Source organism: Dreissena polymorpha, chromosome 11, assembly GCF_020536995.1.
Source record: "Dreissena polymorpha isolate Duluth1 chromosome 11, UMN_Dpol_1.0, whole genome shotgun sequence".
In the NCBI taxonomy this organism is placed as follows: Eukaryota; Metazoa; Mollusca; class Bivalvia; order Myida; family Dreissenidae; genus Dreissena; species Dreissena polymorpha.
The window spans coordinates 27,769,313-27,795,852 of record NC_068365.1 but is presented as its reverse complement, the minus strand read 5'-3'; the positions used below and the strand labels follow the sequence as shown (position 1 = coordinate 27,795,852).

At 36.9% G+C, this 26,540-nt stretch overlaps 1 protein-coding gene and 1 long non-coding RNA gene across 2 annotated transcripts in view; one reads left to right on the top strand and one right to left on the bottom strand.

The window, feature by feature from the left end:
• LOC127850591 (uncharacterized) overlaps positions 1 to 26,540 on the bottom strand; it is a 40,195-nt gene that overhangs the window by 7,972 nt on the left and 5,683 nt on the right. The window contains exon 2 of the long non-coding RNA XR_008035369.1: positions 23,193 to 23,373. This is a non-coding gene — a long non-coding RNA (uncharacterized LOC127850591). The remainder of the gene's footprint in view (positions 1 to 23,192; positions 23,374 to 26,540) is intronic.
• The window catches only part of LOC127850589 (centrosomal protein of 162 kDa-like), a 62,909-nt gene that overhangs the window by 33,674 nt on the left and 2,695 nt on the right, over positions 1 to 26,540 (top strand). The window contains exons 19-33 of the mRNA XM_052383718.1: positions 2,584 to 2,711; positions 3,042 to 3,138; positions 3,873 to 3,985; positions 6,788 to 6,928; positions 9,913 to 10,025; positions 11,262 to 11,397; positions 11,772 to 11,921; positions 15,702 to 15,863; positions 16,489 to 16,572; positions 18,487 to 18,723; positions 19,243 to 19,450; positions 19,963 to 20,127; positions 23,199 to 23,368; positions 24,518 to 24,640; positions 25,532 to 25,633. Coding sequence (XP_052239678.1) covers positions 2,584 to 2,711; positions 3,042 to 3,138; positions 3,873 to 3,985; positions 6,788 to 6,928; positions 9,913 to 10,025; positions 11,262 to 11,397; positions 11,772 to 11,921; positions 15,702 to 15,863; positions 16,489 to 16,572; positions 18,487 to 18,723; positions 19,243 to 19,450; positions 19,963 to 20,127; positions 23,199 to 23,368; positions 24,518 to 24,640; positions 25,532 to 25,633 — 2,129 coding nt within the window. The remainder of the gene's footprint in view (positions 1 to 2,583; positions 2,712 to 3,041; positions 3,139 to 3,872; positions 3,986 to 6,787; positions 6,929 to 9,912; positions 10,026 to 11,261; positions 11,398 to 11,771; positions 11,922 to 15,701; positions 15,864 to 16,488; positions 16,573 to 18,486; positions 18,724 to 19,242; positions 19,451 to 19,962; positions 20,128 to 23,198; positions 23,369 to 24,517; positions 24,641 to 25,531; positions 25,634 to 26,540) is intronic.

Here is a 26,540-nt window from a genome sequence, read left to right as displayed (position 1 = left end):
AAATTTGATTCGCCAAAAAACATGGCCGCAGGAGCTCGTTGAACTTTGCATGTTTATTCGTTTTTGCCTATTTTGTGAAAACTTTCAAAAATCGTCCACATTTTTTGTCCGATCCTTTCCAAATTTGCACAGTGTCTTTATATCAATGAGGACACGAACCCTACAAAAAATGAGCATTATTGGTCCATGAAGTACAGAATTACCTCCCCTTGAATTGAGAAAATGGTGTTTATGCAATAAAGTCCAAATTTTTCATCCAATTCTTTCCAAACTTGTAAGGATTTTGCATGGTTCAAACAAGGGAAACAACTACGGTTTATGCATGTTCTTTTTATAACAGATTTGCCTCCCTTTCATTCACTCAAAATCTCATTTTACAGCAGAGATTCAAAATCTGACCTGTAAATGAGCCCCATATTTACTGCCAGTGCTAGGTTACCTTTTCCCATTTGATCATTCTTAAGTATTGGTCTTGTAATGCTGCTACTGCTACTGCTACTACTACTACTACTACTACTACTACTACTACTACTACTACTACTACTACTACTTCTACTACTACTACTACTACTTCTACTACTACTACCACTACTACTACTACCACTACTACTACTACTACTACTACTACTACTACTACTACTACTACTACTACTACTACTACTACTACTACTTCTACTACTAGTACTACTACTACTAGTACTACTACTACTACCACCACCACCACCACCACCACCACCACGTCTACTATTACTACTTCTACTACTACTGCCACTACTACTACTACTTTTACCACTACTACTACTACTACTACTACTACTACTACTACCACTACTACTTCTACTACTATTACTACTACTACTACTACTACTACTACTACTACTACTACTACTACTTCTACTACTACTACTACTCTACTACTACTACTACTACTACTACTACTACTACTACAACTACTATTACTACTACTACTACTACTACTACTACTACTACTACTACTACTACTACTACTACTACTACTACTACTACACCACCACCACCACCACCACCACGTCTACTATTACTACTTCTACTACTACTGCCACTGCTACTACTACTTTTACCACTACTACTACTACTACTACTACTACCACTACTACTACTACTACTACTACTACTACTACTACTACTACTACTACTACTACTACTACTACTACTACTACTACTACTACTACTCTACTACTACTACTACTACTACTACTACTACTACTACTACTACTACTACTACTACTACAACTACTACTACTACTACTACTACTACTACTACTACTACTACTACTACTACTACTACTACACCACCACCACCACCACCACCACCACCATTCACAGTGACAAAAAACGTATTCACACAATGGCTGCTACTACAACTTATAGCCCATATAGGGGGGCATGCATGTTTTACAAACAGCCCTTGTTTCTATGGGATTTTAACCACAACTGTTCATGTTTATCTCCGACACATATTTTTAGGTCACCTGTCATGAAGTGACACGGTGAGCTTATGTGATAGTGTGATGTCCGGCGTCCGTTGTGCGTGCCTGCGATGTCCGTGCGTCCGTCCGTCAACAATTTGTTTGTGTAGACAGTAGAGGTCACAGTTTGCATCCAATCTTGATGAAATTTGGTCAAAATGTTTATCTTGATGAAATCCGGTTTGGGATTGTATTTGGGTCATCTGGGGTCAAAAACAAGGTCACTAGGTCAAATAATAGAACAACCTTCTGTAGACAATAGAGGTCACAGTTTTCATCCAATCTTTATGAAATTTGGTCAGAATGTTTATCTTGATGGAATCTGGGTTGGGATTTTATTTGGGTCATCTGGGGTCAAAAACTAGGTCACTAGGTCAAATAATAGAAAAACCTTGTGTAGACATCAGAGATCACAGTTTTCATCCAACCTTAATGAAATTTGGTCAGAATTCTTGATGAAATCTGGGTGGGATTGTATTTGGGTCATCTGGGGTAAAAATCTAGGTCAAATAAATAGAAAAACCTTGTGTTGACAATAGAGGTCACAGTTTTCATCCAATATTTATGAACTGTGGTCAGAATGTTTATCTTGATGAAATCTGTATTGGGATTGTATTTGGGTCATCTAGAGTCAGGAACTAGGTCACTAGGTCAAATCATAGAAAAACATTGTGTAGACAATAAAGGTCATAGTTTTCATCTGATCTTAATGAGTCAGGTGAGCGATTCAGGGCCATCATGGCCGTCTTGTAATGTTATTATAAAGTGTTTAATGACAATAACGTTGTATGAGGAAAACACAATTTTCGATTTCATCATGGTCACAATGCAAAGCTCAAAATTGGCATGCATTGTATAATATATAGATAACTTCCCCCCCATGTCATATATTTACATTTAGGGGGTCGTATTGACACAACCTGGCTGAAATTTACAAAAAATTGCTGGATCAATACCAAAAATTGTCCATGTTGGGGACATCAGTGTCTGTTGCTCATTTCTAGTAATCCTTGATTTTAACCCTCTGGATTACTTTAGCCCTATTTTTTAAGTCCTATATCATCTGTCAATACAGGGAGTCAGTCCACACAGCAGGTGAGACTGGGTACCGTGGCAACCAATCAGCTTGAGGCGTCTGTAGAAAGCTTTGCTCAGTACATTAAAGAGCACTTCTCCACCACCAAGGATGTACCCGTGCCAGAGGTGACTGGTTTTAACCATATTCCCAAGTCAATGTTAATGTATTTAACATGATATGAGCCACATCATTCGAAAATGATTCTAATGCCTTTTGCGGCAAGGGAAGCTCCAGACCGGCCTGTGCAGTCACGCAGTCTGGTCAGGAGCTTCCCTGCTATTAAGTCATTCAAGGTTTTGTGGTCTTATTAGCCTGACCATGTGGATCATATTTTTTTTGTCTCAGTAAATAAAATGTTGAAAAGATAAAAGTTTAACACTCACACTCTTAATGTGCCCTGTTGTCTTTAATTCACTTTTTCTTAATTTAATTTGAATTAAATCCCTGATCTGTAGGTGAAATACTCTGCAGACGAGCCATCTGTGTCTGCCAGCTTTAAGGAGAAGGAGGCTCCAGAAGAAGACAGGGTCAAGGTCATAGCTGACCTTAAAGGTCAGTTGGAAAGGTCATTGCTGACCTAAAAAAAGTTAATTTTCAAGGTCCAGGCTGATCTTAAAGGTCATTTGTTGTCATAATTTACCTTCAAAGTTAGTTGTAAAGGTTAAAGTGAGTCTTTAAGTTAAGTTTTCAAGGTCATAGCTGAGACTTTGTTAATGCATAGCAAATCTCAAAGGTCAGTTGTGAAAGTCATATCTGATCGTGAAGTTCAGGTGTTATGGTCTTTGCTGATTTTCGAGGTCAATTGTTAGGGTAATAGCAGATTGTTGATGTAGTTTTCAAGGTTTAGCTTACCTTCAAGGTCAGTTGTTAAGGTCATAGCTGAGTTTAATTGTCCTTATCGTCAGTTTTCAAGTTCATAGCTGACACTATAAGGTCAGTTTAAAGGTCATAGTTCATAGGCCCGTTTTCATGTTCATAGCTGATCTTAATGTTCAGTTGCAAATATCCTAGCTGACTTTAAAAGTCAGTTATTAAAATCATAGCTAACATCAGTGAAAGGCTGTCAAGGACATAGCTGATCTGAGGGGTCAGTTTTAGTAGTAAATTTATAAATTAATATCAGAGGTAAATTTGTTTGTGTTAAGTTATGTTGGCAAAGTTAAGCCAATTTAAGAGGTCAGCCATCGATCAAGTAATTCGTAGATTTCTCGATACATGCTTAAAACATATTATAACATTGTGCCAACACTTGTATTACCCAATTTGTAACAATTTATATATTTCAGATGAGCTGGCCAGACAGGCCCGTAGCTTTGAGCGACAGTTGGAGCAGCAAAAACTGAGCTATGAGGAACAGATTGCTAAACTCAATAAGGAGATCTTTGTACTCAAATCCAAGGTGAGGATTCACTGTCGAAGAAAACATAACAGTACTTTGTACCATATTGTATTATATTGCATTATCTTATAGTATATTATATAGTATAGCTGCTAAGGTTACCACCTTATATTGACTTTTTCCACTTGTAAGGGAGTCTCCATAAGATCACTTCAATATAGAGCTTTTTCAAGCTCCACTGTGGCGTAGTGGATATATCGCCCCTTTGGTGCAAAAAGGAACCATGTGACATTGAAATTAGAAGACACATGGCACCTTTTTGCAGCAATGGTGCGATATTGTCCGCCTAGCGACAGAAAAGTCATGGGTTTTATCCCCACTACGGGAGCGTTCTTAAGGTCTCCCCCATACACACCAAGTACTGGTTCTAGTCCTAGGAAACAGACTCAAAAGCATTATAAAAAACCTTAGGCTTTCCATGCAATCGAGGTCAAATAAATTGGTTTAAACTATAGAGCTTTTGGCCAATTTGTACTTCCATGTTGCAGTATTAAGATCTCGCTATAAATAAAGGGGCATTGTTACTTCATCTCTCATGCTGTTTCAGGTTGGTGATGAGTTGTTACTTCATCTCTCATGCTGTTTCAGGTTGGTGATGAGTTGTTACTTCATCTCTCATGCTGTTTCAGGTTGGTGATGAGTTGTTACTTCATCTCTCATGCTATTTCAGGTTGGTGATGAGTTGTTACTTAATCTCTCATGCTGTTTCAGGTTGGTGATTAGTTGGTTCTTCATCTCTCATGCTGTTTCAGGTTGTTGATGAGTTGGTTCTTCATCTCTCATGCTGTTTCAGGTTGTTGATGAGTTGGTTCTTCATCTCTCATGCTGTTTCAGGTTGGTGATGAGTTGTTACTTCATCTTTCATGCTGTTTCAGGTTGGTGATGAGTTGTTACTTCATCTCTCATGCTGTTTCAGGTTGGTGATGAGTTTTTACTTCATCTCTCATGCTGTTTCAGGTTGTTGATGAGTTGTTACTTCATCTCTCGCGCCGTTTCAGGTGGGTGATGAGTTGTTACTTCATCTCTCATACTGTTTCAGGTTGGTGATTAGTTGGTTCTTCATCTCTCCTGCTGTTTCAGGTTGTTGATGAGTTGTTTCTTCATCACTCATGCTGTTTCAGGTTGGTGATGAGTTGTATCTACATCTCTCATGCTGTTTCAGGTTGTTGATGAGTTGTTTCTTCATCAATCATGCTGTTTCAGGTTTGTGATGAGTTGTATCTTCATCTCTCATGCTGTTTCAGGTTGTTGATGAGTTGTTTCTTCATCTCTCATGCTGTTTCAGGTTGGTGATTAGTTGGTTCTTCATCTCTCATGCTGTTTCGGGTCGGTGAAGAGTTGTTACTTCGACTCTCGTGCTGTTTCAGGTTGGTGATGAGTTGTTACTTCATTTCTCATGCTGTTTCAGGTTGTTGATGAGTTGTTACTTCATCTCTCGCGCCGTTTCAGGTGGGTGATGAGTTGTTACTTCATCTCTCATACTGTTTCAGGTTGGTGATTAGTTGGTTCTTCATCTCTCATGCTGTTTCAGGTTGGTGATGAGTTGTTACTTCATCTTTCATGCTGTTTCAGGTTGGTGATGAGTTGGTTCTTCATCTCTCATGCTGTTTCAGGTTGTTGATGATTTGGTTCTTCATCTCTCATGCTGTTTCAGGTTGGTGATGAGTTGTTACTTCATCTTTTATGCTGTTTCAGGTTGGTGATGAGTTGGTTCTTCATCTCTCATGCTGTTTCAGATTGGTGATGAGTTGTTACTTCATTTTTTATGCTGTTTCAGGTTGGTGATGAGTTTTTACTTCATCTCTCATGCTGTTTCAGGTTGTTGATGAGTTGTTACTTCATCTCTCGCGCCGTTTCAGGTGGGTGATGAGTTGTTACTTCATCTCTCATACTGTTTCAGGTTGGTTATTAGTTGGTTCTTCATCTCTCCTGCTGTTTCAGGTTGTTGATGAGTTGTTTCTTCATCACTCATGCTGTTTCAGGTTGGTGATGAGTTGTATCTACATCTCTCATGCTGTTTCAGGTTGTTGATGAGTTGTTTCTTCATCAATCATGCTGTTTCAGGTTTGTGATGAGTTGTATCTTCATCTCTCATGCTGTTTCAGGTTGTTGATGAGTTGTTTCTTCATCTCTCATGCTGTTTCAGGTTGGTGATTAGTTGGTTCTTCATCTCTCATGCTGTTTTGGGTCGGTGAAGAGTTGTTACTTCGACTCTCGTGCTGTTTCAGGTTGGTGATGAGTTGTTACTTCATTTCTCATGCTGTTTCAGGTTGTTGATGAGTTGTTACTTCATCTCTCGCGCCGTTTCAGGTGGGTGATGAGTTGTTACTTCATCTCTCATACTGTTTCAGGTTGGTGATTAGTTGGTTCTTCATCTCTCATGCTGTTTCAGGTTGGTGATGAGTTGTTACTTCATCTTTCATGCTGTTTCAGGTTGGTGATGAGTTGGTTCTTCATCTCTCATGCTGTTTCAGGTTGTTGACGATTTGGTTCTTCATCTCTCATGCTGTTTCAGGTTGGTGATGAGTTGTTACTTCATCTTTTATGCTGTTTCAGGTTGGTGATGAGTTGGTTCTTCATCTCTCATGCTGTTTCAGATTGGTGATGAGTTGTTACTTCATCTTTTATGCTGTTTCAGGTTGGTGATGAGTTTTGACTTGATCTCTCATGCTGTTTCAGGTTGTTGATGAGTTTTGACTTGATCTCTCATGCTGTTTCAGGTTGTTGATGAGTTGTTATTTCATCTCTCGTGCTGTTTCAGGTTGGTGATGAGTTGTTTCTTCATCTCTCATGCTGTTTCAGGTTGGTGATGAGAAGAGCGGTAATGATGTGAGACAGAAGGTTCTGGCAGGGCAACCAGTGGAGGGGCTCACTGGGGACCAGCTACAAGGGCTGCAGAGGGAGCTCAGGGAACAAGAAACACTCATTTCTGGGTATCAGCAGGTCAGTACAACTGAATAGATTGGGCTTGTTTAGAGGATCTGGAGGCAACATTTTTTCATAAAATCTTCATGAAACATTGTCAAATGATTATTTTGAAAATATCTTTGCCAAAATCGGAATGCGGGTCATGTGTGTCTAAATACTATGTCACCTGGTAAAATCTTAGAAAAACCCTGTTTTCACTCTAGAACAAAGCTTATTACTCAATCTAATCTTGATGAAACATAGTCAGAATGTTTACCTAAAAAATATCTAGGCAGAACTAAAGTCTGGGTCAAGTGTGTCAAATACGTGACATTGTAGATGTTACATTTATTTTAGCAAACAATAAAACAATTACTCAATCTTTGCTCCTCATTTTTAAAATGTTTATCTTGACAATATATAGGCAGAGCCAAAATTTGGGTCTTATGTGAACAGAAATTAGCGCAACCAGGTCAAATTTTAGAAAAACCTTGTTACTACACAAGATGTCACATGTATGCCTTGATTTTGATAAAGAATGTTTAGCTGATTTAACTGATTGAAACACATTTTTTTCTATAACTAGTCAACACTGAAATAAACATTAACTTACGAATCAATTTGAGAAAAATTCCCCAGCTATACAATAGCTAAATGTGTGATTCATACTTCCGTATCTTGTTTTTAGCTCATCCATTTTTTGAAAAAAAAAAAAGCTATTGTCATCACCTTGGCGTCGGCGTTGGCGTTGGCGTCCGGTAAAGTTTGTGAGGTTCCTTTCATGTAATCTCTGGTTCATCGAGTACTTTTTGCATCTGTTTTAACTTAATAGTACAATTGCTAGATCCACTCATAAAAGAATACAGTGCACTGATTTTCGCTCTAAACTTAACAAGTTTTTCATCTTTCTTGATTGCATCTGATACTGAGAGATTTTAAACGATGGGCAATGCAGTGTGTCTGTACCACAAACGGAGCATACTTAGATTTTAGTTGTACTCCTACACCAGTATGTTTGCCCATCATCACAGAGGCTCCATCTGTTGCTAAGGAAACAATTCTTGAAGTGTCCAGATGTAGTCTGTTCAGGTATTCAACAAGGCAGGCAACAATAGAGTGGGCCTTTCCATCTGATAATTCAACATTTCCTAAGAATTGAGTAACTGTCACCCCATTTTTAGCTCATCTATTTTTTGAAAAAAAAATCTGAGCAATTGTCATCACCTTGGCGTCGACGTTGGCGTCCGGTTAAGTTTTGCGTTTAGGTCCACTTTTCTCAGAAAGTATCAATGCTATTGCATTCAAACTTGGTACACTTACTTACTATCATGAGGGGACTGGGCAGGCAAAGTTAGATAACTCTGGCATGCATTTTGACAGAATTATGTGCCCTTTTTATACTTAGAAAATTGAAAATTTTGGTTAAGTTTTGTGTTTAGGTCCATTTTATTCCTTAAGTATCAAAACTATTGCTTTCATACTTGCAACACTTACTAACTATCATAAGGGGACTGTGAAGGCAAAGTTATGTAACTCTGACTGGCATTTTGACAGAATTATGTGCCCTTTTTATACTTAGAAAATTGAAAATTTGGTTAAATTTGGTGTTTAGGTCCACTTTATTCCTACAGTATCAAAGCTATTGCATTCATACTTGCAACACTTATTAACTATCATAAGGGGACTGTGCAGGCAAAGTTATGTAACTCTGACTGGCATTTGGACGGAATTACGGGCCCTTTATACTTCGAAAATTAAAAATTTGGTTAAGTTTTGTGTTTTGGTCCACTTTACCCCTAAAGTATCATAGATATTGCTTTCATACTTGGAACACTCGCAAACTATCATAAGCATACAGTAAAGGACAAGTTGCATAAATCTGGTTGTCATTTTTACGGAATTATGGCCCTTCTTTGACTTAGTAACTTTGAATATATGGTTAAATTTTGTGTTTCTATCCACTTTACTTCTAAAGTATCAAGGCTATTGCTTTCAAACTTCAAATACTTTCATGCTATCATGAGGTTACTGTACCTGGCAAGTTGAATTTTACCTTGACCTTTGAATGACCTTGACTCTCAAGGTCAAATTATTAAATTTTGCTAAAATTGCCATTACTTCTTTTTTTATGATTAGATTTGATTGATACCCTGACAAAACTACTCTTACCTGACATACCACAATAGACTCCACCTAAACCATCCCCCGTGCCCTCCCCCCCCCCCCCCCCCCCCCCGAATCCTCCCCCCCCCCTAATATTTTTTTTTTCTTTTTTTTTTAAGATGATCTCACAAATGACCACCACACCCTCACACTTTACCCCCCCCCCACCAATTTTTTTGTTGAAACGGTTAAAACTCACAAATATTTATTTTTATTATTTTATTTTTGAAATACGGTCCAACCATCGCACCCAAGAATCCCCTCCCCCCCACCACCCCCCCCAACCCCGAATTTTTTTTTTTTGCATTTTTTTTTAAGCATTTTTGGAAGATAATGTAATAAATGTCCACACCCCCACACTATACACCCCTCTTCACTCCACCCCTCCCTCCTTTGTGATTGAAATTGAGAGTCCCTTCACCTTTAAAAAGAAAATAGATGAGCGGTCTGCACCCGCAAGGCGGTGCTCTTGTTCTGGTACTGTTTTCACATGCCTTAGAGCAAAAGTTGTATTTACAAATTGACTGTGGTTTAAAGGTTGAACTGCTGTCTGATTTCATAGTGCACATCTGACGTCTATGAATGAGGAGAATGATTCCAAATATTTCATATCCATGTCTGTCAACTGAATTGCGACAATACTTAATAAAACTACTCCACAAATGAGAAATTATTGGCTTTTAACTGTTATACGCATGTGCAAAAATTTGAATGGCGTTTTAACTAATTGTAGCAATCATACAATTGAATATTCAAATAGTTGAGCCATTCCCAAAATATTTGCCAACCAAGGCTTGAAGCCATATATTGCCTTTTGTTTGTAGCAAAAAATATTCAAATGTTGATCTTATCAATAGGAAAATAAGCGTTTGTATGAGGAAATACAGAACCTTCGAAAGCAGGGCAAGCAAATGGAAGAGCGAATGTTCCGGGAGAATCAGAAACTGACGTCTGAGGCTGCAAATCTCAGGTTTGTTGGTCATGGTTGTTATGTCAATATCATTATTATCATATTAAATCATTTTACTACAGGTCAAATATGGTGTTTATTTACAGGTAAACTAAATCTCTGAATTCAGCGACCTTTCATCAAAGGTCACTGTCAAAGAAGCCAATAATTGTGAAACCTGGGAAACCATAGGATAGTACATGCCTGTTGACTATTGAGTTAAAAGTTCAAAAATAAAAGTCAAACTGATTAACTACAGTTTCATATTAACTTATTTCTCATATAATTTGTACAGATATTGCCCTTGGCCTGTATTTGCTAAGATCCTTTATGAAAAACATAGTAAAATTCATTACGATCATTAAAAAAAGATTTTTGCCTATTTTGGTATAGGTGAGTTTACATTAAATAGTTTTAAACAAGTAAAATGTTGCAAAAATGATAAAAATGCTGTCCTCATGGTGAGCAGAAAACATTTGGTTGCTCAAAATAAAATTTGATCTCAAATATACCCTTTAAATACCTGTTATGTGAAGATTTCCACTTGGTGTGTTTAGAATACCAGACCTGGGCTTGTATTCAGCACCCCATTCTTAGAGTTAAATATAAAGAATAGACTAAGACACAAAAATTCATACTCCAAAGTTTGAATAGATGCAGGCTATTAATTGGGCTTATGTCATAAGCACAATGTCCAAAATGAAGAATGATGTTATTGGAGGTGTAGAATGTCAAGTGAGACTTGAAGAATGTCAAGTGAGACTAGAAGAATGTCAAGTGAGACTTGAAGAATGGCAAGTGAGACTAGAAGAATGTCAAGTGAGACTTGAAGAATGTCAAGTGAGACTTGAAGAATGTCAAGTGAGACTAGAAGAATGTCAAGTGAGACTTGAAGAATGGCAAGTGAGACTAGAAGAATGTCAAGTGAGACTTGAAGAATGTCAAGTGAGACTTGAAGAATGTCAAGTGAGACTTGAAGAATGGCAAGTGAGACTTGAAGAATGTCAAGTGAGACTTGAAGAATGTCAAGTTAGACTTGAAGAATGTCAAGTTAGACTTGACATCAAAGATTATTAATTACATTACAGTTTTAAGAATTTTCTTTATTGGGTGATTCAAGTCTAAGGAATGGTTGGTGAACATTGGCCCTGAACCAAATGGGAATCATTCCAGCATTCTTGTTTGTCAACTCAACCATTTCTGATAATTTCTTATCATCAATCGCTGAAATCTGTAACCCATATGACCCTTACACAGGGCCCTTTTGGAACGCAAGGAGGAGGAGTTGCTCTGTCGAGGGGCCATCACAGGTCCAGGGGTGCAAGAAAGACTCATAGCAGGGGACAAGGAAGGGGCCATAACTCATTTGGAAGACCAGCTAGCGCAGTCAAAGGTCAGTGATATAACATCCTGATGTACCGGTATATGGTTGGTATTTGCACACCACTGGCACATGCTGATGAGATTGAGTTCTCTTCTTTAGAAGGCCATAGACTGGTTCTTAATTTTTAATTGAACCCTTGTTCTTGGAAAATTGGGCTTAATGCATGTGCGTTAAGTGTTGTTTAGCCTGTGCACTTAGCACAGGCTTATCAGGGACGACACTTTCTTCTTGTATGGGCTTTATCGACTGAAGGAGGTCTTTTCTTAACGAAAATCCAGTTTTTGCTGAAGGTGTACAGGATAATCCTGGAAGACATAATGCTCACATGCATTTGGCCCAGTTTTCTCGAGAACAAAGCTCAATTTATCCCTCCTTTCCCTCAGAGGACTGCAGACGCCCTGTCCCGTGAGATGAACATCGTGCACCATTCCAAGGTAGAGCTGGAGAAGCACATAGAGAAGCTGGTGTTTGAGAGAGAGCAGCTCACACAGGCACTGGAGGAGGGCAAGAAACTCAAGTCTGAGGAAGCTAGGGTAGGTCTTGGACCTAGTATCACAAACACACTTAAGACAATACTCTGACTCAATTTTGAGTTTTTTCTCAATTTATAAGATGATCATCATGCTCAATTTTGTGTTCATGGAAGTGTTTTTTAGCGAGGCTGTTTTCGGAGAAAACCCGAGCTATTGTCATAGCCAGCTCGTCGTCCGCTGTAGGCGTCGTGCTAAAACCTTAACATTGGCCATAACTTTTCAAATATTGAAGATAGCACCTAGATATTTGGCATGCATGTGTATCTCATGGAGCTGCACATTTTGAGTGGTAAAATTTCAAGGTAAACATCATCCTTCAAGGTCTAGGGTCGAAAAAACAAAGTCAAGGGAAGTAATAAGCTTTAAATGGACATAGTTATCTGACTTGCCCACATATATATTTTTGTTAAATAAATCAAAGCAGCTCAGTAGGCAGCATTGTGTTTGTGACAAACACATTGTGGTAAAAGGTCAAGGTCATCCTTTACGGTCTATGGTAAAAAATACAGATTTAAGGGAAGTAATAAGCTTTAAAAAGGGACAAAATTATTCAATATTGAACATAGCCACTTTATATATTTGGCATGCATGTGTATCTCATGGAGCTGCACATTTTGAGTGGTGAATCTACAGTCACAGTAGTGGCTTTTAATTATTTGCTACTTAAAATAGAGATTTGTTACAGACAATCATTTTCAAGGGAAGTAATTTATATAATTATAAATCTCATATTATATATTTCCTTACCAAGAATTGAAGTTCTTTTCACAGTTACTGTACAGATTTATAATTTTGATTATTTATAACCCAAATGATTGATTTGTCAAAGTTTTTTTTTTTAAATGATATAATTATAATTTCTTTGCTGTTCATTATACACCTGTGGACTTATGTCCATAGATACATGAAAAAAAAACTCTGGTTATGATCTCTTTTTAATCACAGGCCTTGGTTGTCAGTGATGTCTGACATGGTTTTAATTGACTGTGAGACCCTCACCCCCCCCCCCCCCCTGGTTGGATTGGACAAAATTCAAGGAAAGTAACAACCTTTAAAGGGAGATGATTTCTATACCTGCCAAATGATAAATAGAAATTTTATTTCAATGCGGCGCAGTAGGGGACATTGTGTTTCTGACAAACACATCTCTTGTTGGGTCACTAGGTCAAGGTCACTGTGACCTCTTAAAAAAAAAAAAAATCTGACAAGTTTTCGCGGCCGAGCGTGGCACCCGTTATGTGGTGCTCTTGTTTAGTTTTGAGATTTACTCAATCCTTAGTTTAAGGACAACAATTTACGTTTTCTTATAGCTGATATTTGAGATTGTTAAAGAACCAACTAAAATTCACAATACCCTACAGATCCGTTAAATTTCGTTTTTCCGGAATCCACGGTCGTGTAGAGATATATCTGGATTGCAATATAAATTGTCAGGTCATTCACACATGTATATTTCTGCATTAGCATGGTTTGGAAATTTCAAAGCAAGCTATTTATCTACCTTATTCAATAATGTGTTATATCCATATATTATTGTTCACGAAAGATTACACAATCTAGCCACAAATAAAAAGTCCTTGTGTATTTTGTGTTAATCCTTTGTACTGATTAAAAGCATTCAAAAATGTACAAGGTACAAAATCACATCATTCTTCCTCATGGAAAGCATGGGCTTTAATATTTGATTGCTAAATGAAAACTTCATAGGGCATGGAAGACAACTAACTCAAAGATCTTACTGTTGTATAAAAAAAATTGGTAGTGCATTTGTAACAACTGTGGAAACTTTTCCTCTGAATTAAAAACAAGCTGTTAATGCTGTATCTAAAGCGTAACGATTGTGGAGATAGGTCAGTATTGATCTGTGACATTTACAGTTATTGTATACACCTTCATGTGGGGACTAAGTGTATTCGGTAGCCTGAGCTTATTTGCCTCTGAATTTTCTAATTATATGATACATCGCCTTACTGCCTGTAGTTAATGTGTTCATACCTGAAAAAATGCCCTTAACATGGTTTAACAATAAACCTTTTGTGACCAGTATATTAACGCATTACATTAATATTTATTTCTGGCTCATTTGTAACTGTGGGGGATTGAAATAATTTAATTTGGGGACAGGGTCATGGATTTTTGTTTACAAATATTTCTTGGTTAGGTTCTGTTTGTTTGTTTTCTGTTTGATCATTTGGTTTTGGAAGTAACCATATCGTAAGTCAATTTTTAGCTCACAGAAAGAAGCTATGCACAGATTATATTCTTGACTAAACTTATCCTTTGATTAAAACAATTTTTTGGTGTAATTGTATGGACTTGATTAACATAAATTTTCAAAAATTGACGAAAGTTTTTAGGTCATTTAAGTGATAATAACAATACATAATCAGAGATTAAGGTCACAAGGTCATTAATTGACTGCACCGATATCAGTGAAGTACTGGTAAAAACAACTAAAATCCAATTACCGTAATTACTGTATGTTTTCGGACACTTAAAAAAATAATTAATTTTTTTGTGTCCGAAAACTAAGATACAAAATATATTCACAAAATACAGGTGTCTGAAAACTTAGAGTCGAAAAGTGTCCGAAAATAGCGCCAATTGTATCAACGACTACCGGTAATAGCACATGCTTGTAAAATACCATGCCGTATAGTATAAATTATGGTAACGGTATATATGTTTGTATTGCATTTTAAATAATTTTAAATGCTTAATTTATTTGACAGAAAGTTATTACAAGGTTGCACTTTGACCAACAAGTTCAAAGATGAGCATGTGATGTACCGATACTCGCTAGAATGAACCTGTAATTAACGCAATAAAAAAGCAAACTATGAATTCTTTGTTTGCTCATTTCCGATAGTTGTTGTCTAACACCTTCTTTTGTTCGTAAAACTTGCAATAGGGTGCATAACACTTTGAAGTGTTTAGTATTTGTCACAGTTATTTTACTGAGAAGGGGAAGTACCATTGCGGTAGATAATTGAACTGTTAATTGGCACTACCACTGGTAATTGTCATAACCCTTGTACTATCAGGCGAAACCATTGTATCCGAAAATTAAGAGTCAAGAAAAATGATTATTTTTGATAAAAAAGGGGTGTCCGAAAACTTAGACTGTCTGAAAACATAGAGTAATTACGGTAGCACATACAAAAAATGTGTACCTTGTGCAAATTAGTGCTGAGATCTAAATAACAATAATTGATTACCCTTGACTGCTCAGAAGTAAAGAGAAAATGACTATATGCAATCATTATAAAACCAGAGCAGCTTGCAAGTAACATACAGTCTGTTCAGGTTTTATGCTGTTTGCTGCTCATCCGTATCAAAGGGTTGGAAATGGATCCTTTACAACTTGAATCTATTAAGAAAAGGCTTTAATTGAATTAAATTTTCTAAGCAAATACAAACACGTCAAAAAGCGCATCTGAGTTGCCAAGGGATAACTGACTGCACGGATGTGACTCAAATACTGGTAAAACAGAAAAAACTCTATGAACAAACAAATAAAATTTGTATTTCCCAGAAATAAGTGGAAAACACATTTTTTAGCTGAGACCTGAATACAAACCATTATAAACTGTTTAACACTGAAATACGCATTTGGAAGTGTTTTTATTCCCTTACAAATTCAAATAAAATTTATGACCTTTGTTAGTAGATTTTTTAAAGGTGTCAGTAACAACCGTCAGATACTGATGACCTCAAGTTGCTGGTCTGGTTTTGTGCTAATTGCATATAGCCATTTTGTATTTGTCTCTATGTCTGCAGTCCTTGGAGAAGCAGTATGCAGGTGAGATAGAGAAGCTGAAGGGCAAGCTTAAGTGGTATGCAGAGAACCAGGAGCTACTGGAGCAGGGGACCAAGAAACTGAAGGCTAGAGACGAGGAGATACACAAACTGAAGATGCGCGTAGAGGAGCTGCAAACAGAGGTAAGTCAGAGATTGTGTTTGTTTACCAAAGTGTCATTAGGCCTTGTTTTTGTTGTGCTTTATGAAATGTCAGGGCAATTTGTATGACCTCATTCACGCTGGAGTGTCAACAACAGATGTACAGGATGTACAGGAGCCTTCATGTCCTATGGTGATGTTGTCTAGTTTCATAAATGGTCCTGGACCTTTTGCTTTGTAAATTTTTTGTAGTTTTGTTTTGTTAGATTGTAGCATTTTAAAAAGTAAAGAATAAATGAGCATAAACATGCTTACAAATGTGTATTAAACAGCAATATTATGCGCTTTTTCACTCTTTAATAATTCAATTCATGATGTTGTTTTATTGTTGAATCAAACCTGTTCTCATAGTTATCAATTAAAAGGTCAATGGCTGTGAATTATATTTGTATGCCCCTTCCCAGTGATGTCCATGCATCAAAAATTGTGTTTGACAATTCATAATTATTTGTGGGTATTCATGTTGTACTCACACACATCTAGCTGTCTCTTTAATATGAACAAGATTTACCAGGCTTAAGTATGTATTGAGGGAAAACTTCATAAAGTACCGAGGCAGTTCTTGGCTTCAACAGCATATAAACATTGCGGTGTAAACAAATTTCAGTCTGGAAAGCGAGTTGAGGACAGCAAGGTTCGTGCGAGGGAACGCGCTGCGGACGTCAAGAAAATACAGGACCTTCAAAGACAGGTATGTGCACTTAATAGAGGTGACCAATGGTAGGGATGGTCTTGGATCACAAAAAGAACAGGGCATTCTGATAAAATGGAAAGGATGGAAAGCCAGACCAGTGTGATGACATTTTCGAATAATTTGCAAGATACAAGGAATTTCTTAGTCAAACATTTGTGATTAAGCTTGTCAAGCTTAGTTAATATATGTGCCATTGAATTTGTTAAATGTAAACAGTCAAACCAATTTTCACACTCTGTTTGAAGAAGCCCAGAAGGTAAAAGGGGATTGCACAACACCAGGCTATTTTCTGATGATTTTTCTCTTTAGGCCTGTAGGCCTGTATGGATCTACCCTCTTTTAATAGATTGTGTGTCCATTTGCATGTATTTTTTGTACTTTTCTATATACAAACAATACTTTAAATTTCTTTACCCTTTCTGAAAAATATTTAGATTTAATACATTTGTTGATATAGTACTCTTTATGCATTTTTTTATGCTCCCCCAAATTTATTTTGGGGGGAGCATATAGACGCCGCTTCGTCTGTCAGTGTGTGCGCCTGTCTGTCTGTCTGTCTGTCTGTCCGTCCGTGCACAATTTTTGTCCGGGCTATTTCTCAGCAACTTATGACCGGAATTCAATGAAACTTTATGGGAAGCTTCACTACCAAGAGGAGATGTGCCTATTTTTAGCGGGTTCTGGTTGGATGATTTTTCACAGAGTTATGGCCCTTTGAAATTTTTGAAAATTTCCATTAACTGTACATATAGTGCAATTCTTGTCTGGGCTATTTCTCAGCAACTAATTACATGAATTCAATGAAACTTTATGGGAAACTTCACTACCAAGAGGAGATGTGCATATTATCAGGGGGTTCTAGTCGGATGATTTTTCACAGAGTAATGGCCCTTTGAAATTTTCTATAAAAAAAATCTTGTCCCCCCAACTACTGTGCCCTCAAAACGTTTCCTTTTATCTGAATATATAGTGAATATATAGTGCAATATTGTGACAAAAAAAAACTTTTGAGAGCATCACCCGTCTCCGATGGTTTCTTGTTTTTCAAATATTTGTTAAGCAAAAAGGTAAAGAATGTTTGTGTTGGTTAAGGTTTGGTGATTTGCAAAAAAGTCTTTAAATTGGGTAATGTATGAAATTATTATGTTTGTCATACAAACCATTTTAGAAGCATGTTATTTATAACCTATAACTCAATAAATAGTGCCTGTATCCTCAAAGCTCCTTTGTGAAAACTTAATTTTTTATTTTTTTAAAACAAAAATTGTACTTCAGTTGGAGGCACTTTTTTTTTAATTTAATAAATTAGTAATAAATTTAATTAAATATAATACATTTTGTAATGAATTGTTGTTCTTTACTAAAGAATATTGTTAGAGCGTTTTTATTGTTCTACTGGTATTTGAATGTAAATTGAGATTTCACAAGAAATAGCAATTCGAAAATGTCCATTTGATATGGAAGTGATAATAATGTTCTAATTAAAATGAGCCTTGCTGTGAGAAAACGGGGTTTAATTCATCTGCATAAAGGGTCGTCCCAGATTAGCCTGTGCAGTTTGCACTGGCTTATCAGGAACGACACTTTTCGCCTTAACTGGATTTTCTCAAATTAGAGACTTCCTTTATACAAAAAAAGGGGACTTTTAACTCTTCCAGTGCGAGAACCGAATTTTGAAGGCCTTTGCAAACAGTTTTGATCCAGATGAGACGCCACAGAACGTGGTGTCTCATCAGGATCCAAACTGTTTGCTATTCTGATAGTATTCTTTGAAAAAAATCAAAGAAAATGCTAATTTTAGAAATTCAGCAGACGACATTTTTGCAGACAAATAATTTCCCAGCATGCAATTAATCCTATTTTTCCAGAGTGCAGCTCACATCCATTATCACATTTCATGTCCTATCCCAGGTGAAAGAGATGGAGGCGATCCTGAAGAAGCGCAATCCCAATTCTCTGCCTTCACTGATGATGGCGGCTGCAGCAGCAGGGGAGACAACTGGTCCAGCTGGGAACAGCAACAACCGTAGTGCGTACACGGAGGTACTGGAGAGTCGAGTGGCCAAACTGGAGAAAGAACTGGAGGGGAAGGACGCAGAGACTGACCAGCTTGTGAGATCTGTGGAGCAAAAATATCACAGCATCAAGGTGAGCAATGTTGGGATTGCGAAAAACTTGTACTGGCCACATGGTCTCAGTTTAAATCACACTGGTCAATTGAAATGTATGTGTTTTTGAGTGATATCTGCCATTGACAATATTAGCTCATGGTTGTACATTTGGCAGAAGAAAATTGTGCTGCTTTGAACATTTTTCTTCATAAAACCAGAGAAAACCAAGCAAAAATATTGAGACTTTTCATGATGTGATGTTTGATAAAATTGGCTAATTTTTGTAAGCATTGGATGCCCTTGGTATGTTAATCTCTAATTATTATTGGCTTAAGCTCTATCTGGCCACTCAAAAACAGGTCATGTACCAACTTGTTAGTTTTATGTTTTCATCTCATAGAACAGCCAGTGTTCTACTCATTTTCAGTGTAGGTATACTGGCCTTTGTCCAAGGTGTGATGACTTTCAATGAGAAATGCGATTTTGTAATAAATTGTTTATAGACCATGTTTTATACTTGCGTATTCTCAAAATCTGGGGTATATCTCTTGTTCAGTGCCAGTTTGAAGAGCGCATACAGGAGCTGGAGCACCAACTCTCGATGTACCAGGGCGAGACGGAGCATGCTCACCCGCACACCAATGCCATGGCCCTCGAGCGGGAGCTGGAGGGGGTGCGGGAGAGGTACAAGCAGACGGTCAAGCAGCTACAGGCAGAAGTGGACAGGCTGACTGCTGAGGTGGAAAAAGCAAAGAAAATGGAAGGTGATTGGATTATGTAATGTTTTGGTTTGTAACAACACTCAACCTTATGTACATCTTGAAATAATATAGATAATGAAAATAAATTTTGAATGGGTTAGCTATTTTGGTTGAACAGCTTTTACTGTATTTTCTACCATGAACACATGCCGTCCGATGCTTTCATAGCTTTATGTTTTGATCATACCAGAACAACCAAAATCTGCCAAATGTAATTTGACGTTCTCCTAACTTAAACTTGAACAAATTCATTACCAACCATAGGCATGTGTTTCGGTCAAACAGTATTTTGTAGATTTTGTCTAAATTTTGTCCTGTTTTTCTTGGTAAAGCAATGTTTCAATGTGAAAGAAAATTCTATTATATATTAATGTAATTTGTGTCCCCATTATTGATAACTTATTGCTATGAATTTCACTAAACATTTGGTACGAGCTGATTGAATTTGTTGTAGAAATAAGACAAATTTAGCATGCATTGCATATAATTCTCGAAACATCCTTTATCCATTGAAGAGAAAACTGCAAGCCAGATTTCAAAGGAGAGTGAATCAGAGTTGCGGGTCCTGGTGAAGTCTCTTCAGCTGGAGGTGGAAAGCAAGAATCATGATATGCAGGTTCTACAGAAATCACTGGAGAGACTTCGCAAGGAGAAGCAGATGTCCTTCACTCGGGAAGTTGGTAGGTAGTAGTAGTAAGTAGTACAGAAATCACTGGAAAGACTTAGCAAGGAGAAGCAGATGTCCTTCACTCGGGAAATTGGTAAGTAGTAGCAGTAAATAGTACCGAAATCATTGGGAAGACTTCGCAAGGAGAAGCAGATGTCCTTCACTCGGGAAGTTGGTAAGTAGTAGCAGTAAGTAGTACAGAAATCACTGGAGAGACTTCGCAAGGAGAAGCAGATGTCCTTCACTCGGGAAGTTGGTAGGTAGTAGTAGTAAGTAGTAGTGGACGAGTATTATGTGGGCTATTGGAATATAGATGTCATTTTTGTCATTTGAATCACCTTTTGTATGTCCAGAGCATAGCTTTCAGACTATTAATGTAAAAAATATGAAACTCATAGTAGAAAGAAACTTTTTATTGAGTAAAAATGCACTGCACAAGAACTGTAACTGACTTCACACACTTTGAGTTAGTTTCATTCAGAATCTCCCCTAACAACAGTGACCCCCTTATCTTCACCATACAACTCACTCAAAGTCTCCAAAGCATCTACACACTCACTTGCTTGGGATGTGTTGACTATTTGTGGATTCAGGACAAGGCTCAAGTTCCTAAACACCTCACTGTCATTCTTTCTTAACCTATGTTTAATGTTCTTTTCCAAACATGCCACATATTTTTCTCTTAACTTGGCAAATGCTTGATCAGAATTGTCCTTGTGAGTCAAGATATCTTCACCATTCAATGATGCACATGTTGTACCATCTTCCTTTGTCCCTATTTTAATGCATGCTTTCATTTCTTTCAATCTCTGTCCATCACTGAATTTTAAATTCTGAAGTTTACCCAAAAACCCATCAACATGAGATTCTGTGTCACTGAACTGAAGAGACTGTTCTTGGAGCCTTTTACTCAGGATTCCTAGTTCTTCATGAACATCGAACATGAAAGCTACCATAAGTACAGTTTTGTAGTTGATGAAATATTTTAGTAGGCCATTTGCAACTGCATTGCCTTCTGCAGCAAAGCAAGATAGAGTAGCACAGACTGAGTTGTAACTGAAGTAGACTGCTTCAACTGCATTTTGTAGCCCAAGCCATCTTATGCTGTGAGGTTCCTTTAATGTAATCTCTGGTTCATCGAGTACTTTTTGCATCTGTTTTAACTTAATACATGTAGTGCGATTGCTAGATCCACTCATAAAAGAATACAGTGCACTGATTTTCGCTCTAGACTTAACAAGTTTTTCATCTTTCTTGATTGCATCTGATACTGAGAGATTTAAACGATGGGCAATGCAGTGTGTCTGTACCACAAACGGAGCATACTTAGATTTCAGTTGTACTCCTACACCAGTATGTTTGCCCATCATCACAAAGACTCCATCTGTTGCTAAGGAAACAATTCTTGAAGTGTCCAGATGTAGTCTGTTCAGGTATTCAACAAGGCAGGCAACAATAGAGTGGGCCTTTCCATCTGATAATTCAACATTTCCTAAGAATTGAGTAACTGTCACCCCATTTTTCACATATCTTATGCATATAGATAGATTTTTCTTTACAGTGATGTCTGTACTTTCATCAATCATAATTGAAAAAAACTCTGATTGAGAAATTTCTGAAACAGTATCTCTCCTAATAACACTGCAGATACACTTCTGAATGTCTGTTATTGTATCCCAACTCAAGTTTTGATACAACATTCTACAAACATTAATTTTCTGTAAATCAAGCAAGCTGTTTATTTTTACAGAAGGGAGTTCTTCAATAGCAGCATAATACACTGTCCGAAATAATTTCATGTCTTTATTATCTCCTGTAACCTCATGTTCCTTGTCATCTTCTGAGTTGTCAGAACATTCATTGACTGCATTTGTCAGTTCTTTCTCAGCAGTTTGATGCTCATTGGACTTATTGTGTCTATCAATACTGTTCCTTTGAATGTTTGTGGAACCTTCATTGGCCCAGATACTTTGCACCTTTTTATCAGTGCAGATTTTACAGGTCAGTCTAATTTCTGGGCCTTCTTTATTAATGATTAGCAAGTGGTAATTTTCTTTCCATGATTTCAGAGTTTTTTCTGACAGTTTTTCGCCAGCATGATGTTTTCTTTTCTTTTCCGATTGTTCAATGGCTGTTACAATTAGATCGCCTATTATTATTTTCACAATACTGGAAGGATCATAAGAACTATCTCTATTTTACATATTTTAATATAGATATACTTCCCGAAGGAGCCGCTGTTTTCTTATAAAGTCCTTTTTTCGCACCGAGAGCACGATGTGCCGCCATGGTTTTGATTACCAGGTTCTTTTGATTTACTTTTGTAACAAACTAAACACTCAGTTACTGGTTACGCATTTTAATCATTTACAAATACGTACCAAGATTTGTAATGCGTAATTACGCACTGGTCCGATTTTTAAAGCGTTTTTTTTAATTTTTCAATGCGTAAATACGCAGATACGTATCTTATCTGGAGCTCTGGTTGCATTTGTTAATGTTGATACTTAAATATTATTTTTGTTCAGAGTATGAGTTCAAGACTATGCAAGCTATCGCTTCAAACTTCAGAGATAGACATATCTCATTTATTAGGGTGAAGTGCACAGGAACAGTTACTCTGCACCTCATACCTTTGAAGTTATTGTCCCTTGTTTAGGTTCATACTTTTTAGTTTTAATAAGAGTCATTGATCTTAGACTATAAAAGTTTTCTTCTTGAAACTTCATTGGTGGATAAATCCTATTTAGGAGAAGTGCAGTGCTTATAAGCTGTTTGTCTGCACTTCATACTTTTAAAGTTATTACCCTTTGTGTTGTTTTTTTTTCAATCTAATTTTTCTTGGGAAAACATGTATAAGACAAGGACTATGAAAGCTATAAACTTGAAACTTCATAGGTTGTGATTATGTTTTTATAAAGTGCAGTGCACAAGAACTGTAATTATGCATCTCGCACTTCTGAGTTATTGCTTTTTTTCATTACATTTTTTGTCCAGAGCATAATATTAAGACTAAATGTGAAAGGTGTGTTTTGAAAAATGAACAAGTTAGAATGACATTATATAAGTATTTTTTACCTGCAGGCAAACCAGGAAGAGGTCGTGGCAAGGGAGGTAAGCAGACAGACGATGAGATAGAGTTTGCCTCCCTTCCGACCCAGCCAACAGCATCAGAGAAGACATACGATGCCAAGGTGTTTGAAGATGTACACATCTCAGACGTTATCAAGGAAAACGATGATCTCAAAATGAAGGTACACTGTTGAATATAGATTGTGTGTACAGTTTGAACACATTGTCATAATTATCAAGTACATGAAAACTAATTGTTCTAATTAAAAATTAGTTTGAATATGGGGAAAAACTGTTGATGAAACAAATATATATGACCATACATGTATGCATATCTAGGTTAGGGTATTTTTAATGGAACAAAGTCAGCATTTAGAAAGATTGAATCTGCAATTTGAATTGGGTGTTAACACATTTAATAAGTTTTTGTGACCTTTCCTAAAGCAATCACACATCAATCTTTTTATTACGTTCGTGAGATTTTTTAAAACCCTTTTTCAACAAAATTGAAAATCCTAGTTATTACAATGGGATATGGTGGATATACATGCGGGAGGTATCAAACAGGTGTTTTGTGGTGGATAGCTGAAGTTTCCATTGACCAACCTTTCATAATAATGTGGACTTTTTACGCATGCATAGAGACTTAGCTTTGGATTGAATTTGGGGCATGTTGGGTCAGCGTCACTGTTTCTTAGACTAGAACAAATAGTTTCCACTCAATTACATGAGTTTTAATCGAGATATTACTATAAAATTTCGGCTCTAGGTAGCTTAGATGAACACCTAGCTTGTAATTGCTTTTTGTGCAAGTTGGTTCAAGATCAAAGTCATTGTTTTTGTTTAAGTATACAAAAAGCAAGATGTTGTTTTGAATTCTTGTGTAGGAAGCTGACATACAGACCTAGCTTGGGATTACAAAATTATTCAAATTTAACTAATAGCTATAATATTAAATACCTACCGTAAAACGCTGTGTATAACGCGCATTTATGTATAACGCGCATCTACTTTTTGAAGCAAAAAAATCGGGAAAAAAAGTTTTTGAAGCAAAAAAAAATTAAGGTAGTTTTTCATGGTTTCTTGTTCTTCAATTATTGAATGTGTTTTATATTTGTTCAATTTGGATAGTATTCACATAAAAAAACACAAAGGATATGTATACAAACCTTAACTTGATTGAAAATTTAAAAAAAAATCCTAAATATGGTCATGACCTGGTAACCCAAAACAAACATATTTGATTTCTTGTACACAAATTTGATCGGTCACCCATTATCATAGATTTGAAAGAATGCATAAAAAACACTGTCCTTGGTGATGCCATATAGGTGGATCGCCAGCACCTGCAGTTAGGGCAACAGCGTGTGGAGATGCGTAAAGTGGTGGCAGAGAACGAGGCACTGCTGAGGCAGACTCGGGAAGCCTTTGACGAGAAACTCGAGCAAATGAAGGTAGTGAAATCCAGATGTTTTATTTTTTGTATTTTTTTAGTTGATTTTTGCTTTATAAATATTTGGATGGCCCCTTTAACCTCTGACCTCTAAATTCAATCATCTGATGACCTACTTATGGAAGTCCCATAAATGATGCATCCTTGTGTGGAAGGACTAAAAAAACATAGGAAGAATTTTTCTTTGGTATGCTAAGAGAGCTTTTAGAGTAATTCTTTAATTTACTGGATTTTTATTTACCGGTAATTTAGCTTTCTATAAATTCAGTTTGATGGATATGGTAACTTTCTCTTGTAATCTTTAGAAAGTCTTAATCAGAACTTTATCAATGTGTAACTGTCTATATTAAAATTACACATGTAAAATGTTGTTGTATGGTTAAATAAGAAATTACTTTTTTTTAACATTCTTGATCAAAATGTACCCAACTAAGGTCAAAACATACCCGACTGAAGTTGAAATGTACCCAACTGTGATTGAAATGTACCCAACTGTGGTCAAAATGTACCCAAATGTGGAAATAACGTAACCTTATCAAAATTTCCTTGATGAATCCCTAACCAAATGTTTTCAAAATGTACTCGACTGGGAAATGAAGGTACCCAATCAAGTTTTAGTGTCTTGTAATTAAAGCACTAGGTAATCAGTGTCACAGAGAGGCATTAATTGGCCAATAAAAACAATAATGTACAATTATTTAATTAACAAAAACTAATAAATATTTTTTGCCATTGAAAAGATGACTGCTGCTTTACTTTAAAATGATGTAATGAGGGTTGGGATTTTGTGTGATGATTATTGGGAATTTTTACCATGATAATGTTGGTCTTTGTCTTGAAAAAGGTGAGTTTCCTGTTATAAAAGAGACTTCTGTTGATTTTTACCCATCAGGCTGCACATGAACAGGAAGTGAGCCGTCTGCTGGCCCAGAATGCCCTGGAACATTCCACGTCACGGTTGGCTGAACTGCAGACGCGTGTTCAAACACAGGAGGTTGGTTGTGCAGTATAAAGCATTTTGCAGTGTGACTTTTTATCCCCAGCCAAAGGCAGAGGGATATAGAATTGGCGGTGCCCGTCTGTCACAAAATTTATTTTTGGCAGGGGATATCAATTCAACAAATTTGCTTGTTTAATAATTATATTCTCTTTTACATTATTATTCATTATTTTTATGATAAAAAATGGTTAAATAAGAAAACCTGTCACGCGTTTCCAACACTAAGTAGGTTTTGAAAATATTTGAAATCCAACAAAAGCAGCAGACATTGCAGAAACTCGACTTTTTGATTAGCATCCTGTACCATATCCTAGATGCACACGAACATTAATAAGTGATAAACTGCGAATGTATGTCACAAAAGAGCAAGTGTCCGCCTAGCGATCGGGAGGTCACGGGTTCGATCCCCACTGTGGGAGCGTTCTTTAGATCTCCCCCATAGACACCAAGGAAAACGGACTCGAGAGCGTTTAATATAAGCTTAGGCTTGTTATGCAATCGAGCTAAAATAAATAGGTTTAAAAAAAAAAAAAGAGCAAGCAGTACTTTTGTATTTTTATACGCCCGTTTTTCAAAACGGGACGTATTATAGTTTCACCCTTGGCGGGCGGTTGGCGTCTACAGCAGTTTCCGCTCTCTATTTCAATTAGTTTTCATCCGATCTTCACCAAACTTGGTCAGGAGTTGTATCTAGACAATATCTAGGTCAAGTTCGATTATTGGTCATGCCAGGTCAAAAACTAGGTCAAGGGGTCACTTAGTGCATTTTAAGGATTAAGCATGGTTTCTGCTCTCTAACTGAAGAAGTTTTCATCTGATCTTCACCAAATTTGGTCAGAAGTTGTATCTAGACAATATCTAGGTCAAGTTCGGTATGGGTTATGCTGGGTCAAAAACTAGG